At 35.5% G+C, this 19,031-nt stretch overlaps 1 protein-coding gene and 1 long non-coding RNA gene across 2 annotated transcripts; both read right to left on the bottom strand.

Moving 5' to 3' along the window:
* Positions 1-343: 343 nt before the first annotated feature.
* Positions 344-4,301, bottom strand: LOC125671538 (uncharacterized). Its single transcript, XM_048907309.2, has 5 exons — positions 3,700-4,301; positions 2,411-2,491; positions 1,913-1,987; positions 1,574-1,710; positions 344-1,218 (listed from the first exon to the last, which is right to left on the bottom strand). Exons 1-4 carry the CDS (start codon positions 3,748-3,750, stop codon positions 1,591-1,593), a joined length of 327 nt encoding a protein of 108 aa, XP_048763266.1. The 5' UTR covers positions 3,751-4,301; the 3' UTR covers positions 344-1,218; positions 1,574-1,590.
* An 11,144-nt stretch (positions 4,302-15,445) lies between these two features.
* Positions 15,446-18,647, bottom strand: LOC125672139 (uncharacterized). Its single transcript, XR_007368859.2, has 5 exons — positions 18,409-18,647; positions 17,764-17,862; positions 16,816-16,947; positions 16,417-16,540; positions 15,446-16,159 (listed from the first exon to the last, which is right to left on the bottom strand). It is a non-coding gene; the product is annotated as an uncharacterized LOC125672139 (long non-coding RNA).
* Positions 18,648-19,031: the final 384 nt, after the last annotated feature.

Here is a 19,031-nt window from a genome sequence, read left to right as displayed (position 1 = left end):
GAGAAGCTTATGACGCATGTAGCAGAAATGGTTTTGGCCTACACACAGGCCATAAGAAACTGTTTTTATTCGAAGTATCAGTCCCTACTGCTTCTCCATTAGGGAATTTTAATGAGAAAAGAAAAAAGCCACTGAATTCCACCTATTTGATCCAGATTTTTCTCAACATGTTCTCGTGTATCAGAAACATAATGATACTTGATGTTTCTTGATAAAAATTGTGCATAACGTTTAAACATTGGTCAGCTCTGTGACAGAACGTTACGTATGAGAAAATTATGCATACAAATGTTCAAGGGCTCATCCCGATACTAATGGACATAAAAACACGATTCCCTTAGTTGTCTTTAAAAGATTTTATTACAATAACATAGCGCAAGTATAAACAGAAATACACACAGTGTATAAATAAAAATAAATAAGTGCATGTAGGCAAGTATAAATGGAATGAGTGCTAAGAAAATTACTAAAATCAGTGAACATACATGTACCTCATATTCAAAAGCATCAGTCACTTGTCAGAATAATAGTTCGGGTTAAATTTTAAAAACATTTCTTCATTAACGAAACTATGGAGTATTTGAAGATCGTACTAGTAACATGTGTACATCATCAATCGGCCGGTAAACGTGCATTACTTCAAGGAAGGAATAGGAAAAATAAATACCTTACCAACCATAGAAATTCACCGAAAATATATGGGAATATTTTGTAAATATAATCAACCAGGTATGATTGGAACACTATTTCTACACACACATGCACTACCCCACCCCCCTTACATTAAAAGGGTGTTCATTACATTCATTTGTAAACCGGCAAATATAATTGTACAGATTAGTATATACATGTATATAAAAAATCTGTTTTATGTAAAAATGGAAAAACCAAAGAAATAAATTGAATAAGCTCAACTACATGTTTTGAAGATACTACATGCAGTAATTTGAAATTAACTGATAATAAATGTTACATTTCCTCAAACTCAGTCAATAAATACCAAACTGGAAGTCTGAGCCACTAGCATTTGCCAAATAACAGCTGTCATGAATATATGATATCATATTTGCTTTCAACATGCAGCAAATATGCTGAATATGAGTTGTCTATCATTGTCTGCTATATTCATCTCCCCATACATAGGGCGCAGAGCTCAGTGGTACATAACGGAGTGGAATTCTTGACTCTGACTCTTGTTGACCATCGCCAGACATTACCCTGCAACAACAACAAAAATGATGTCATGAACAATGTTTTAGATATACCAGCGAAATGTCTAAAAATACCAATCTGATTAGATTCTGCTCCTCGATCAGTTTCCCTTTTTTTATTGTTGTGTAGCAACAATTGAAAAAAAAAAGAAGAGCGGATCGAGGAGCTGATTTTCATCAGACTGTAAAAATACGAAACCCCCCCCCCCCCCCCTCCACTCCAAAAAACAATGACAATCGTTAAATGTGATATTTCCAATGCCAATTAAACAGTTCCTCGCAATATTCTTCCATTCGTGAAATAAAATTCTTAATTTTCAGAGTAATGTTTTCAGACCACAGTCTGTCATTGGTTTACTTACCAATGTCACCTCCATCTTTAGTAGATATACTTGGAGGAGTCGAACACAGGTTTCTTGGAGACTTTGTGTTGTCTCTGTTCGGGTATGTTGCAGCGCATCGGTCTGTGTTTAAAATTGACTCGGGCCAACCACTCAATCTAGAAATAATGATATGTATATAGTAAAAACATTTGTCTTATGGATGAATCAATTTTGAGGCTGACATGTATTATACAATATTTCTTCCAAGGAAAAAAATCTTGGATCAACCCTGAATACCTAACGCATAGCTGATTATTGTTCATTGAAAGAATAATTACCATGTCTCATTCAAATATTGAACAAGATTCCATTACTTACCATATGCGTAGGCTGGGGAATGGTGGGGAGGTCCCTACGCCCTTCTGACCTGTTGATGGCATAGGTCAACTCATGCTGTAAAACAATGATCATTGTTTGTAAATGACCATTTACTTAAATAGTAAAACAATTTACATGTAATAGATGAGTAAACGTTGATTACATGCATCATTATTTGTACATTGCTATTTACATAAACTTTATAGTAAAACAATTGGTTTAGTAAACGTTGATTACATGCATGACCATTTACATAAATGTGATACATTAGTAAGCGTGAACTACATGGATTCCGGGGTATATTTGCTCTGACTTATAGACTCTTACCCAGTCTTGAATATGCTCTGTCATTTCGTGAGCAACAGAGGCATAGACTGGTTTGCTCTGTAGAGGAAATAAAAGAAATACAGCTAACGATTCAGAGAGTGAGATACATAAAGGAGAGAGAGAGAGAGAGAGAGAGAGAGAGAGAGAGAGAGAGAGAGAGGGGTGACTTACAGCAGACTTGGCTGCTAGGGCCAGCATCACTTCGTACCACTGACGGCTCTGCTTGTCGTCTGAAGAGGTCTCTATACGACGCTAAAGTAAGAAATACAATTCCTGTATTTAACGTGATTAAACATTGTTTAAATAATATGTACATTCATTTGTCTATTTTATTGAAATGGAAGGAAGGAAAGATTGAGGGAATCCAAACATTCTTCTTATTTCATGTCCTTGAGCACTTGATAGTCTGATAGATTAGGGAGAGAAGGGTGGGAAGGAGTGAGTAACCTTGTCAGTCCCTATACATTTTTATAAAACTAGGCCTACCATGAATTATTCAAATACAGTACTTGGCCATGAGTACGGTTCCCTAAGAAAATTTCCACTATACATTTCATACAAACCCATATATTTTCAAACAACTTATTTCTAGATCAATTTTCATGAAATAAAACGAACTGATCTCAGAAGTATTTAAAGTATCATCCAATAATTTCAGAATAATTATATCTTAATCTATTGAAAATATAGGACAATTCACACAGGAAGTTTAATTTGAGAATACTAGTAATTACTCTTCCTTTAAGTATATGTAATTTTTGAAATTTAAAAAAATCAACATTATGTCAATGTTATCCCTCTGCAATATTTCATCGTAACATATATTTTTTCCTAAATTATGAGTTATTTTTAAACAAAATGGTGTTTATTTGATACAAATAATGGAAAAATTAGCCTCAAGGGAAGTTTTAAAAATATATGATTTTGTATGAAATATAAAGTGAAAATTTTCTTTGGGAACATAGGGGAACCTACACAGGGGAAACTACATAGGGTAACCTACATAGGAACCTACTTATGACCTACTGTTTGAGGCAGCGATTATCTCCACCTTCATTTACTAAATTTTATTCATGATTATTGCCTCATCGAAACTGGGAAACAAAAAGCGGACAACAGTTTGAATAGTTCATTATATAATTCACCTTTACAATATTCTTTACCTAGGTCATATATATCCTTTACCCCCCCCCCCCCTTCCACTCTTTCTCTCTCTCTGTGTGTGTGTGGTATTTTATCTGAGTATGGTATATACTCCATTATTATAAACAAGAAATAAGATAATAAGTTTGCTAAGGCTGTGATACACAATTTGTATTTGACCAAATGTCTATCGCCTGACAAGACCCCCCCCCCCCTCACCCCCCCTCACCCCCCTCATAAATGTAAACGGTAGATCTACTTTATCCTACAAAAACAACACTCTGAGACGGGAAAAGTTTTATTTCTCGGAGCATTACCCTCTTAGACACACTCCTGCTCTTCCTCTCGGTAGATCTTTCCCTTTTCATTGTGATATTCAAACTTTTTGTATCTGTGTGAAAAACTCGTCTAATCGTCACAGATCAAAGCAAACAAATGGCAACGGTAACCACAACGCAACGGTTCCTTGTGGGTTACCAAGCATGACGTCATCGCAGATAACAACATGGATTCATAAACAAAAAGGTGGAAAAGAAATAAATTGATATTCTTTCTTACCTTTCTCAATGGTTAGAAAAATGGTTAAAAAAAAAAAAAAAAAAAAAAAAAATATCCGTTATTTTAACTCCACATCTCGAGTAGTCTGGCGCATGCCTGACTCAATTTCCGCTACGTTGATGTGACGTCATATAGCGGGAAAGAGTCACACCTTACGTCGCTCCTTCACACCACTGAATATTTACTAAGAGTATGGGTTCGCATATCTTTTAATGTAAATTCGAACCCAAGCGATACGATTGCCTGTGCTACACTCTAGTAATGATTTATTCCTTGGCATATATAGCCCAGAAGAAGTTGACTTCACAATTGTCTTTTTGTTTGTTAGTTTGTTCGGTCCGTACTTTGAAAGCTTGACTAAATCGAGGGAGGGGGGGGTGATAAATAAACCGCTGAAAGATGTTCTATTGTCGTGAAGGAAGGGGAACCTTCGTCCGCACATGAATTCATCAGCTCAAGTTTATATTCTTAACATCCAATGCTAAGTACTATCAAAAAATGGGGGAGGAAATCAGCCAATATATCCAACTTTGCATTTAAAATGACAGAAAATGAACGTTGTCGATATAGGGGAGGTGGCCCCTGGTTCTACGTGATTGTACGGATAGAACAGTAGACTTTAATCCATTTCAAAGTTAAAATTCACTTGATGAAACACCGTGCAAGCGCGGGAAATCACAATTAAATAATATTGCTTAGGGCCGAGAGGGAGGATTTTTTTTTAATGCGTGTTTAAATTGTTGCACACAATAATTGAATGAACGATATTCTTTAATTCAAATGAATTTAGAAAAAAAATTGAATAATTGCGTGCATTAGTTATGTTATATTCATTGATATCATATACAGTAATTAAATTTGACTATTATAGGATGTCAATTGGAGTTCCAAATTAAATGTTCCTTATGTAACATAAATGATCTCTCTCCATATTGAAAATTAGATAATGATTTTACGAATGCGATTTGTAATCCTTCATTCCGAATAGTTGACCAAAGACAAAATGAACGGTCGTTCTGGATCCGCCACTGGAATGACAAACAGAAATACTGCTATATTGTAAACAGCGGCCTGATTTCTTGGACATTGTCAGTGCACAACTTAATTTCGGTAAAATGTTTTTAAGTTATAAGGCGCCTATCATTAGCAAGGTCAGTAGAAATGGTATTCTCTTTAAAGAAGTCGAGAGGCATAGCCTTCGATGAAGGCTATGCCTCTCGACTTCTCTAAAGAGAATATAGAAAGGGGTGAGCCATTACTATAGTCACCGTCGGAAACGGAGAGAGCGACCGACCGTGGGTTTCCGACGATGTACTATAGTTAACCCTCTCCCTTAGTCTTACACATGATTACCAATAGTAAACGTCTACAGAACGTCCTCGATGAAAGTAAAGGATAGTGTTTAGGTATTATAGATGATCGCTTTCTGGATGATCGTTCAGCTCAGTATAAACAAGTACACAATGATCAGTGTTTATTTGTCTGTTCTATATTTTGAGACGTTTCTTTAGTAAAAGTTAATAAGATACAAATACAGAGGATGTTTTATTGATTAAAAGTATGTAAATCTTACTTTTGTGATACATACGCGACGATTCTGACATTTTCCCTAAAGCCATTCTTTCATCTCTCGATATGTAGAGTTCTTTTATGATTTCCGAATTAGGTTTAAATTCTATATCGTAGTAATATCATGGTTTGTATATCGGCTTGGTTTACTCAGTGGTTAGATCACTTAACAAGTAATGCAAGATTCCAGGGTTCAATCATAGGCGCCTGGGTCAAGGATATTGTTCTATAACCTATATGTAAACAATGGAGGAAATTCGAACCACGAATAAATATTTCTCCCTGATCTATGGTGTCTCTTTATACATTTTTTGATGTTCCCGGAAGCTTAAATACACGTGTCATTATCACAGAACACTAATTTATCCACGTTTTAAAAAATGTCTTATCCCACTATTCATATAGTTAGCCTATAGCCTATATTATTAAAATATGCCAACTCTAAAACAGACATAGTAAAATATCCAGAGATTTATTTATTTATTTATTGGTAGAAACGAGATAGAAATAAAATGCAAGTGAATTGTACGAGAAATGTCCGGAAAATATTGAGAAACGTCGCGTATGCCCTTAGTATAATTTTTGGTCAAAACAAAGATCAAGGTAAAATTTTAATGTAAGGTTTAGTAATTTCAAATATGCAGCCACTGATTCTAGTGTAAATCACTTATTAGTCCCCTACCAACGAAGTCGAAGGGGACTTTAGGTTTGCACTCAGTCCGTCCATCTATCCGTCTGTCCTTCAGTCCGGTAAATCAGTTTTCCGCACTTTTTTCTCTGTTCTTGCAGATATTCAATTGATATTTGGGACATTGCTTTGCCACAACAAGTTACATATCCAGTTGGAATTTGGTGTCGGTCCGTTGATTTTTCACAAAGTAATGACCCTTGGAATTATCAGTTTTCCGGTCCCTTTTTTTTTTTTTGTGCTTGCAGATATTCATTTGATATTTGGTACAGTGCTTTGCAATAACAAGTTACAGATCAACTTGGTATTTGGTTTTGGTCCGTTGATATTTCACTAAGTTATGGCCCTTCGATATAGAAAAATAGCGTGAATTATTAGTTTCTAGACTTGTTGTTCTTACTCATAAACTTTGTAAGATATCTTGCTTACAAGATATTTTATATAAAGTTTATGATATTAAAAAAAGTTATAAGATATCATTCATATTTTATATGGTATGAGATATCGTATGAAATTTATTAAATTTCTTATCAAAAATAGAGGATATCTCATTTAATATAATTATATAATATATCTTTATAGAGGAATAAATTTATATATAGCCTGCCATATGTATGACTAAAAGGTTTAAAACAGCAATATAATTAAAATCAGACCCTAAGATACGCTCACAATCGCTACTTCTTACGCAGAGTATACGACGCGGATCTAAAAAATATGATTTTAATTAGATCGAAAACATAGAAACCACCTACTGAAAGATGAAAAAGTGAAGATAGCAAACAGTGATCAATCACATCCTGTAAAGAATATAAAATGAAGAAAATGGCAAACGCGGACCTCTAGACGTACCAAAGGTGGCCGGGGTGGTGCCTAGGAGGAGGAGTAAAATGTAGAACTTACCAATCGATACGTGATCGTTCGCGTTAGCCTAGTGGTAGAGCGTTCACTTCGAAGCCGGGAGGTCGTGGGGCTCGAACTCACAACCTCCCGGCTTCAAAGCTAAGACGTAAACATAGATTGTGATTACTCCTTCGCCAAACACTATTTAAAAGTAAAAATCAACGAGTCTTTCAGATATAAATACGGCTGAGGTCCCGTGTCGCGACAGACGTTGACACGTCATTCAAGAATCCTCACTGCTACGGCCGCAAGCGCTAAGTATAAGCTGGTACCCTGTTGACCTCGCTTCTCTCTTGTGTGTAGCATCAATCAGCGGGGAACCAGTTTACGCTAAGTATAGGTCTAAATTTGTGGTACTTCACCCAATCGGAACTCCTTGAATGTCTCGCGCACTCGACATAGATATCGGATGTAATACGATGGCATCCATGAGTGAATTTGATGCATTGCCAACTGGCTTCGGTTTTAAAACAGTTTAAAATATGCCAATCAATGGGATTAATGAATATGAGTTACCGTAGATATACGGAATTCCTAAACTTCACAAATCCCTTACAAACAGAGACACTAATTTTGACTACGGATAACTCCGTTTACCTGATCATATTATAGGGCTCACGGCGGGTGTGACCGGTCGACAGAGGATGCCTACTCCTCCTAGGCACCTGATCCCACCTCTGGTATATTGATTGATTGTATTTTGCTTAACGTCTCTCATATGTAGACGTCATCAAACCGGTGAAGGGCTTCAAATATAGGCCTATGCTCGGCGCTTACGGCCTTTGGGCAGTGAGGGTACTTTAGCGTGCCACACCTACTGTGACACGGGACATCCGTTTTGAAGGTCATCTCCGAGGACCCGTGACATTCACACCAGATGCCGAGTGTTTGGCGATGGAACTGTCACTACCTGTTTTTACGACTAAGGTATCTGTGTTTGCCCAATTCTCTATTTTGTATTGCTTATAGGAGTTCTGAGATTGATCAATGTTCGTATCTTCACCTTTCATACATTGCTGGATCGAGTAAATGTTCTACCCCTATCTTTGCTCTTTATGAAAATATTAACTGCTGTGAAGGAGAATCTTGAAACGTATTGTTATACAACATATGCCAGAAATGGTGTAAATGAAATGTGGATTCTAAAAAATTCTAAAGAAATTTTAGTGAATTTGAAATTGCAAAACTTTTTTTCAAATCAATAACATTAAAATGTATGACTTTTCAACACTTTATACGACCATTTTTCACAATGAATTAAGGACTATAGGCTTTCTTGATATCATAGACAGTTGCTTCTTCTTGAACTAACTCTGATTCTACACACAGATACTCTGGAGTTGGTAATAAAAAGATGCTAGAGTTTCTCATTAACAATATCTTTTTAGTATTTAGTGATCAGGTCTGCCGACAGTCTTTTGCAATTCTCATGGGCACTAATTGTACTACTTTACTATCTGTCCTGTGCTTATATTATCTCAGGACAGAATTTATTCAAAAACTTCTACATGAGAAGAGAAAATGTCTTACTGTGACCTCTAACTCGATATTTAGGTATATCGACGGCGTTTAATCTATTAACAATATTCATTTTCATACATTTGTCGATTCGATGTATCCCAGTGAACTCAAAACCAAAGACAACACAGAGTCTTCCACATCACTGGCCATTTTCACAAAAAATCTAACGACTAAAATAAAAATTTTGTCTGTCTTTTATTCAATTGAGTGCAACTATGCCCCGAGTAAGAATGCAAGATTTTTCTCCTATGCATATATGAGTTTTGTTCATTTAGAAATATATGGGTGAAGAACTGGAAAAGAATTACAGTGTTTTAAAATTTTCCTCTTAATCGTAAGATGTTTTGTGAAAATGGCCACTGCTTTATACTTAGACATTTTATTGAACATAACGTCAAACTAACAACTCAACTTTATGACACACATGATTATTTCAGCTTCTCCGTCGCCTACTTCCCATATCTGTGTAGGAATATTCTGTTATATCTTGCATGTGGTGTTTATGTCTCTCAACTGATTCGATACGCAAGAGCTTGTTCTGCGTATGATCAGTTTTTAAATCGATGCAGGCTACTGAAAAATAAGTTGATGTTACAGAGGTTTCAATAGTCTCGTGACTTAATTCCTTCTCTCCTCGTGGAGAATAGGGCCATGTCAATAGTCTCGTACAAAATCAGAATTTCGCACGCTTTACATTTGTCATTAAAACGATTTAATTTTACAATACAACCTGTCATTGGGTCAAATTCTGTCTGACATGTTGGTACCAATTGAGGACGTTCTTTACACACTGATTTTGACTACGGATTACTCCGTTTACCTGATCAAAGTATATAGGCTCAAAGCGGGGATGACGACCGGTCGACATGTATTGCTTACTCATCCAAGGCGCCTGATACCACATTTGGCATGTCCAAGGATCCGTGTTTGCCCTTCTCTTAATTTTGTGTTTTTTGTAGAATTGAGATTGATCACTATTCGTTATCTTCACCTTTTTATTGTTAAAATACTAGTATTACAATGCACAGAATCGACTCTCTCGATGAAAGCTCCAACTTACTGCAATAGTATTGATCTGACATGTTGAAAAATCTATTTCCATATCAAATCTTTCCTCTCTGCGTTGCCTATTTTGGGGTACATGTAAATTATTTATAATTTTAAATGATTTTTTTCTTTAAATTCACGCTGGTATAAATGACATGTGTGGTGAACAGAAACAAAGGCCCATGGGCCACATCGCTCACCTGAGTCATCTTGGCTCATATTTAAAGATTTTTCCTACACATTCGCAAGTAAAACTTTGATCCCCTATTGTGGTCCCACCCAACTCCAACTTATCACGACCATTTTAACGGGTACCACTAACTACATAAATTAACATCATTATCATAAATCATCACACACTTGTGTTGATGTGGTTTGGATAAAAATAGACATAATAAGACATTTGTATCTTTATAAGGACTTGTTATTAGCATAATGTATGTACTATAATGAATTAATATTGATAAAAATTAGTATTTGAGTATCAAAATCATTATGGATCCTTTCATCCTTTTTGGGTTATTAGATGTACCGGTCAAAATGGCTGTGATAAGTGAAAGTGCATACGGTTTTAGAATTTTCAGTCACTTGGAGCTATTACGGACTTCAGTTTATGAATTGGGGTAAGAAATTCAACTTATGTTGCACATTCTATGTAATATCTTGTTACAATGCTCAAACATTCTGTTTAGTCGTATAGTGACAGGGCCCAGCTAAAAGTCGACCAAAAATAATAGACATTTTTCCGAATTCGGTTTTGCATATCTTTGGAAGTACATTTTATACGGAATTTCGGGATGAACTTTGGTAGTAATGTAAATTGATTATGCATGAATATATTAGAGTACAGAGTCGAATTTTATACCATTTGGTTTATTGTTTTTACATCAGCTAATTTGGGTATACAAGCCTCTGATTTAGGCCTATGATCGGTGCTTACGGCCATTGAGCAGTGGGGATTCTTTAGCGTACCACACCTACTGTGACATGGGACATCAGTTTTTAAGATCATCCCCAAGGACCCTTGACATTCACATCTGATGTCGAGCGTTTGGCGATGGAACTGTCACCACCTGCTTTAAAGACTTAGGTCTGTCGCGGCTGGGATTCGAATCCCGTCCTTCCGCATACGGGTGAAAACTCTACCTCTGGACCACCGCGGCGGTTCGGACGATTTTTAAAAGATGTTCCCTATATTCCCATGTAAATCTTTCTACTTTTCTGGTTCAGTGGTTCTTGAAAAGAAGATTTTTAAAGATTTTCCCATTATATTTCTATGGAAAACTTTGATCCCCTGTTATGGCCCCATCCTACCCCGGTAGCCATGATTCTAACAAACGTGATCTGCACTATGTAAAAAAAAAAAATTCAATGTAAATTTGTACTTTCCTGGCCCATTGGTTCTTGAGAAGAATATTTTTAAATATTTTCCCTATATATTCGCATGTAAATCTTTTATCCCCTATTGTGGCCCCACCCTACCCCCGGGGGATAATTGTTTTAATCTGCACTATGCCAGGAAGCTTTCATATGAATTTCAGCTTTTCAAGCCCCTGGTTCTTGAGAAGAAGATCTAAATGACCCCACCCTATTTTTGCGATTATCTCCCCTTTGAAGGAAGTATGGCCCTTCATTTGAACAAAATGGAAAGCCCTTTACCCAAGAATGCTTTTTGCCAAGTTTGGTTGAAACTGCCCCAGTTGTTCTGGAGAAGAAGTCAAAAATGCGAAAAGTTTACAGATGGACAGATGACAAACAACAGGTGATCAGAAAAGCTCACTTAAGCTTTCAGCTCAGGTGAGCTAAAATGAATTACAGGTATTTTTCACTGTACTGAGTTGTTTATTCAATAAGAATAGTACAGTTCATAAATCATTGCATCCTATATATGTATATAAATATATAATAAAGGTCAGTTTAAAATCATGTTTTAAGTCACCTCGTGAACTTATGTTAGGCCTACATAAAATGTTACACAAGCGACCTAAAAAAACCCACTAACATAAACATTACTGTATATACGTAGAAATAACTAAAAAGGAGATAGTCTACATTAAGATTAAGTAGATTTAAAGATTAAAACTACTTACACATATAGCATCTCATTGATTTTTATGAGTAATCTTTGTATCTGATGACGCATCATATAATTATTATTCGTTTTACTCAACCCCCGACCCCTCCTCGAGAGGTAAAATGGTCATATATAAAATCGTAGTCACTCGCTACACTGATATTTTGAAATCAACAAGGAAAAAGAAATTGTTGTATTACAAATAAATGTGTGTGCACCTTAAGCTGATATCTGGTGGATGCACTTGGTCCCAAGGTCCGTTACTACAAAATTCTCCAAGACAAGTGTCTTTATTTAAACACGCATCATTGTATCCTTGGGATAAGATACTTTTCCTACGTTAAAGTTTTGGATATTCACAATTTCTTAACTTGGTTCGGATCTCTGGAACCACACCTTGTGAACTCGGGTATTCACAAGAATTTTCCGTTCTAAAACCTTAAGTTCCTACTTGTGACGTATCTATCGTCTGCTGGATACTTTTCTTAAACTGCTCCCTCGCTTTGCTGGTTATGACACTGCTTGACGGCGACGTACTATCCGACAAAGCCCTCTGCCTAATGCTCTTGCTTTTCTGAAGATGATTGATGGTCTCTACTACAGACTCAACAATCCGTAATTTAGATCTGGACAATTCTCTCCCATTTCGCGATTCTTTTCCGTCCCTTTTCGCGCCTTTGTTATTTCGTGGATGTTCGGTAGTTCGCACAGCTTTAGCACGGAATTTTTCTACTGCACTTGGTCGGTAAGATTCGCTATTTTGGGGCTGCCAAATGGAATACAGCCTCACCAAAATGTCTCGACTTGAGCGTCGATGGTGAACTTTCATGCCAGAATTTTCAGATGCTTCTGCGAACCATTCCTCGTGTTTGGACACTGGTGGTGGAAGTTTTCTATCCAGATCACTTTTAAATTCACTTAAAACGATATGTGGTCTAGACATAATCCCTCTCTCCTTAGCTCTTGTCATGTTTTTACAAAGTAGTGTACTCTATTAAATTTCCATAACTTTTCAACGCTAAATCCATGAATCCATTCTTTAAAAGTATATCGCTACCTGTCAAAACACTGGTATCGAACAGCAATTATTAAATGAGATCGATTCTTAAACACAAGATCATATTTGCATACGAGAAATTCACCACCCAATTAGGAAACAAAGGCCATGTATTTGTTTTTAACTGCTCCGAAAGGAAACTTTGTGTATTGTATCCTATATTGATGAAATACAACAAACAAGAGCCTTGGCAAAAAAAAATGTTTTCTTCTTTTCCTCGGAAACCAATGCTTTAATCAATAGAAGGGAAATTTGCGACAACAAAAAAGCCGCCTTGAACCAAAAACCTCTGGAATCCATGATGGTAGAATAAGCACAGAAGGGGGATTCGAATGATAATTAACTTGTGATAAATTTCCATTTCATTTCCATTTAACGATTTATCATGTCAACGTAAAAAGGAACTTCGGTATATAATGAAAACCAATCAGTTCATTTTATGACATGTTATGTAACTCCCAGGTATTTCGGAACCGACAGCATGAAATTAGACATCACAGTAGGGTATTTTAAAATTCTCTTTGAAAGCTTGGGTAATTTTTTTTTTACTCCATTACAAGATTGTAAAGGATTTATCTGATCTGTTAATTTATTTTCAATGATAAATAGGTCGAACTACAGCCGGACTTTAATGTGTGAAACTGAACACCGATCGAGCTCATCCATATACAGAACATACAATATACATGTGCTTACATACATGCATCTGTTTAGGGGCGATCAGGTAACCATGGCCGTGCTTGTGAAGCTGAATTGATTTAATTTTGGAGAGATTTTATTAGTGCAACTATTTTTTTTGTAACTGAGTCAAAGATTGTTAAATTACTATCGATCAACTTAATGAATGACGGAAAAAGGAAGGGAATACATAACCAACAGCAATCACCTGAATAGTGTTATCAAGAAGTTTAAGGTGGATCGGCGTCTACGGAAGCCTGTTGGTGCCACATTGTACAGTTATCTCATGCATCTCAGGAAAACAATAGGAATTGTGTATAAAGCCGTAGACTGAGTGCAACAGATCCGTTCTCGGGTCAAACAAAACAGCTGTTTTGTTCGAGGACACAGTCTATAAATGTACACTATTGACCGACCAATAGTTTAATATTGTTACTAGTTCATAGAAATTAAGAAGGAACAACCAAGCAATGGTGATTTTCACCAGTTTGGTTATTAATTATTTATATATATATACACACACACACACACACACACACACACACACACACACACACATACATACATATATATATATATATATATATATATATATATATATATATATATATATATATATATATATTGGTTATGCACCTTCAAATCCCCTTTATAAAAGTATTGCAATAAAACTACAGTATGTTTGTTTCACTTCCCTTCGAGAATTTTTCACTCATATTGAGACGTCACCAGTTATACATAGGTGTAGTAACACAAATTTAAACCTATGCTTAGCACTCAGAGCCGTAGCCGTTAAAGAACTTTCATTAGCCTGGTACCCGAGGCCTTCCGATGTTCAAAGAACGAAGGCCAGGCATCGGATGTCGAATGGATTCTTCCACTGATCAAAATCCAATATGGCGGACTCAATGGTAAGTAATGGGAATGTACGTAAATGAGCGTATCATGGCTTAATTAGCTGTGTCACTTTCGATTTTATGTCATTAATTGCCAGAGACAGACCTTAGGAAATGTATAATACTTGGTTTTCCATGTGACACGCTTGTTTGATATAGTCTGATCCCTTTGTTTTCAAGTAAGTAGGTGATTCATCAACTCGCATATTTTTCACGTGTGTTAAATTAAATCTAACCGTGTCACTTCGTTTTTTCTACTATTGATGGGTTGTATTGGGTTGCTGGCGAAGATACATACTGAGTTTTATAGATGACACGCGCCAGTTTTCTTATTTTAAACCGACAATTTCAGATCGAATTTCCTCGACTCATTTTGACTGGTTATCCTTGTTAGGCAGTATAAATATTATTGCAACTGCTAGCTGTTTATGAGTCACCCTTGCAGTTTGTAAATAATTGATATTAAGCAAGATAACATTTTATTCTAGAAAGATACAAGTTAAACCCACATGCACAAATTATGTAAACACAATGTGGAAATTAGTTTTGGCCTCAAGATCGAATGCCTGTATAGTTGTATATTGTTTAACGTCCCTCTCGAGAATATTTCACTCATATGGACCCAAGAACTTCCATCCAACGATTTTCAGGCCCTTTTATGTTGTGATCTTATGCTAGTTCAGTTCTTAATATATTTTAATGTACATCATATATATGTCAGTTACAATCATTGTTTGATTCTCTATTGTTTAAAATTCATCCATATTCAAGGGTCACCATCAATTGCCTGTATTTAGACCTATACTTGGTACTTAGGCCTATTGAGCAGTGAGGATCAGACTGTTCTTAATTGTGCCACAATATTTCAGTTAACAATCTTATTCAATGATCACTCTATGTTAACTCTTTTCTCATAATATGCAATCAGGTACAGAGGACCTATTCTGACCCAGATAAACACTGGGTTACAAAGACATTTCTCTCAGCTAGATTTAAAGGTATTTCACATACAGAAATGCTAGATTTATCTAAATTTCAGAATATTAGACTTTCTTCATGAACAAAGAATATATTCAATTCAAATGCTTTATTGACGACTCGCAAACATGAGGCATGCATTATTTATACTAAGCTGTATGTATATTATATATATACATCTATATATATCACACCAACCAGTATCAACTGTACAAGAATAATACAATATGTACTCTCCAAGGCTACTAGTTCTTAATATATGCCAACATGGTGTACTGGTGCACACTTTCGTATCTGTACGATGGAGGAACAGGTTCGATTCCTGTTGTTGGCTTTCCTTTGAAAGAACTAGTAGAGATCTTCCATTGTTTAAAAATACTTCAATATATCATAGCATTTAATGTCAAAGACACACACTTGCACAGAAAACATGTTTACTAGTCTAATGAAATAGCTAAATTTCATTTAAAATAATTATTTGCATAGAAAAGGTTTCTAATAAAAGAAAGTTGTGATCAAGCATTTCTTGTGCAACACATTCCCATCTGAAAGTTAGCAAAATTCCTCATAAGTTTTATCCCCAAGTAACTGAAACATGTCTGTGTTGCATGTATCCATTTCAAAGATTCTTCAATTTCCACATGAAACAATGCCAAATCTCCTTTTTCGGGTCTTTTATGTCATATATTTCTCTGGCCATACAGTGGAATGAATTACTACTCCTCCTACTGTTAGATAACTTCTTGATTTGAGAACGGACACTCTCAAACTTCCTCCATAAGTCTTTCTCAAAAAGCTCACCTCTGATCTAAAAATTAAAAACAATATCACAAAACATCAGTATAATCAGTAAAGATTTGCATTGATATGGATCAGGAATAGTAGTAAATACACAATGCACATATATCATAAATATTAATTATGTCGTTACACGTATTTTATCATAGATAAATAATGAAACAAGTCTGTAATTTTTGCAGAAGATGAACAACCAACTGTGAATTTTGAATGTCAATATATTTCCCTTTTCATCTAAAGTTTTATATTCATGAAGGTTTTACTTACACAAACAAGAGGGAGGGAATGCTGATGTCTGCTTGTATGCATCCCATATTCTTCACTTCCACTCAAAAAATTCTCATTTTCAAGGAAGTCTTCTGAAGATCTGGCTTCTCCTTTTTTAAAGGGTCTGCATGATGTACATGAAATAAAACAAGGCAGGTCAGTTCATTCCATACAAAAAAATCATGCACTTTTCACTATTGTGTTTTATCAATACAGAAATGGTCAGTATCTAATATAATCAATTTGGGATTGAATTTCTTCCACTAACAAATAGAACATATTTTAGAATATGATAAACTTCTCACACCTTTAGATGCCAGAAATAATTGTTTTTGTTATTGCTGTAAGAGGTGGGAAACTTGAAATAACAGACTGTAACAAATTGATTTTGTTGTTAACCTGTTCTGGAAGTTTGTAATTCTTCATTCAAGTTGGATGTTAATTCCTTCCAATATGAATTAGTGTGGAGGAGGATGGGTCCTTGAATACCCCTTTAGAATTTCTTTCTCGATGTCTTTTTCCATCTGGAGTCTGTAGAGTACAGGGTAAAATAAAGAGATCAATCTGGTTATCTTTCTTTTCCTTTTTCCACAAAACTATATTAAGAGTCATTAATTTGGTACACAAGTACCACAAATTTAATGTATTGAAAACTATCTTGAAATTTGCAATACAGTGAGAGAAACATAAATGCAAAACTTTGTTTTAGGGGATGAATGTCTTGGGTTTCTCCAGATTGTGATCTTCTACATTTTTTCTTTGAAGCTTTAGCAGGTGTGATTTTATTATCAAATCCAAGCAGTACAATGAGTTTGTGCAAAAGCATAACAATGAAATGTTACTATAGTGCCATATTGTGTACTTCACATTATGTAAAATTTGTTTTTGTTGTGATACAGAATTCCTGGCTACTACAGCCTAAGATTTTTAAATTGAAGTGTATGAACTCAGTTCTCTCATAAAGAAGACAAAGAATTTGAGTTACAAACAAATGCAAAATATAATGCTAACACAAAAATAGAATACCTCAATGTATAACTTTTGGCAATATATAAAAATTGTGGACCGACACACAAATATAATTTTAGACAAACAGGACAGTGAATCAGTGAGGAATAGTAACTGTTGACAATGAAATTGTTAGTGACCTCTTCTGAAATCTGAAGAATATTCAAAGTAAACCAAAGTAACAACAGAAACTTTAAATCAAGCCTATTGGATCAAGCATAAAGTTGGCAGGTCAACATAAGAATTAAATAATTACATTGTCAGACACCATGTTACTGAATTATAAAATGCATAAATAGCCTTAACTGCTACACAAGCAATATATATATATTATTATACCTGTTGGCATGGTTTTGCATATTCATGAAGCATTATATATGAGGGTGTTTTTTCATCTACTATCATGTGTTTCTTCTTTCCATATGTATGGAAATTCATCTGAAATTAAAACGATTAATATACATAATATTGAGAATCTGTAAAATTGTACACTATAAGTCCAATAAAAGCTTAAAACACCCCTATCATCGCACAACAAAGTCATTATATAAACTTCAGCTATAGCCTATAGTCTTATCAAAGTAAAGCACGTCATTAGATCTATATGTAATAAAAAATTATCCAAAAATGAGTCGAGGAAATTCGATCTGAAACTGTCGGTTTAAAATAAGAAAACTGGCGCGTGTCATCTATAAAACTCAGTATGTATCTTCGCCAGCAACCCAATACAACCCATCAATAGTAGAAAAAACGAAGTGACACGGTTAGATTTAATTTAACACACGTGAAAAATATGCGAGTTGATGAATCACCTACTTACTTGAAAACAAAGGGATCAGACTATATCAAACAAGCGTGTCACATGGAAAACCAAGTATTATACATTTCCTAAGGTCTGTCTCTGGCAATTAATGACATAAAATCGAAAGTGACACAGCTAATTAAGCCATGATACGCTCATTTACGTACATTCCCATTACTTACCATTGAGTCCGCCATATTGGATTTTGATCAGTGGAAGAATCCATTCGACATCCGATGCCTGGCCTTCGTTCTTTGAACATCGGAAGGCCTCGGGTACCAGGCTAGAACTTTCATGTGCCAACGCCTGACACGACACGGGACATCCGTTCTGAAGGTCATATCCGAAAGACTCGTGCTTCTCACTTCTAAACACTAAGCGTTTGGCGAAGGAGCAATCACTACAATCTTAGGTTTGAGACGGGGCTTGAACTCATGACCTCCCGGTCACGAAACGAATGCTCTACCACTGACCTACAATCGGTGAATTTATCAAACTAAAAACATGTTTTCAAGTAAGCACGATTTGATGATTTAATGAAAAGCAAAGATAATTTATTTGTTGTCACCATGGGGAATATGAAGGTCCCAACATTGTAGAAAAGCTTATGACGCACGTAACAAAATATATGTCAGGAATAAACTTTGTTTAAATGGCTTTCGGCTACGTACAGGACAACCCTTCACGACATAAGAAACTGTTTTTATTAGAAGTATCAGTCCCTACTACTTCTCCATTAGGAAATTCTGATGAGGATAAAAAAAATTCCACTGAATTTCACCTATTTGATCCATATTATGATTTC

Source organism: Ostrea edulis, chromosome 4, assembly GCF_947568905.1.
Source record: "Ostrea edulis chromosome 4, xbOstEdul1.1, whole genome shotgun sequence".
In the NCBI taxonomy this organism is placed as follows: domain Eukaryota; kingdom Metazoa; phylum Mollusca; class Bivalvia; order Ostreida; family Ostreidae; genus Ostrea; species Ostrea edulis.
The sequence above is the reverse complement of the archived record's forward strand: the minus strand, read 5'-3'. Positions and strand labels throughout refer to the sequence as shown.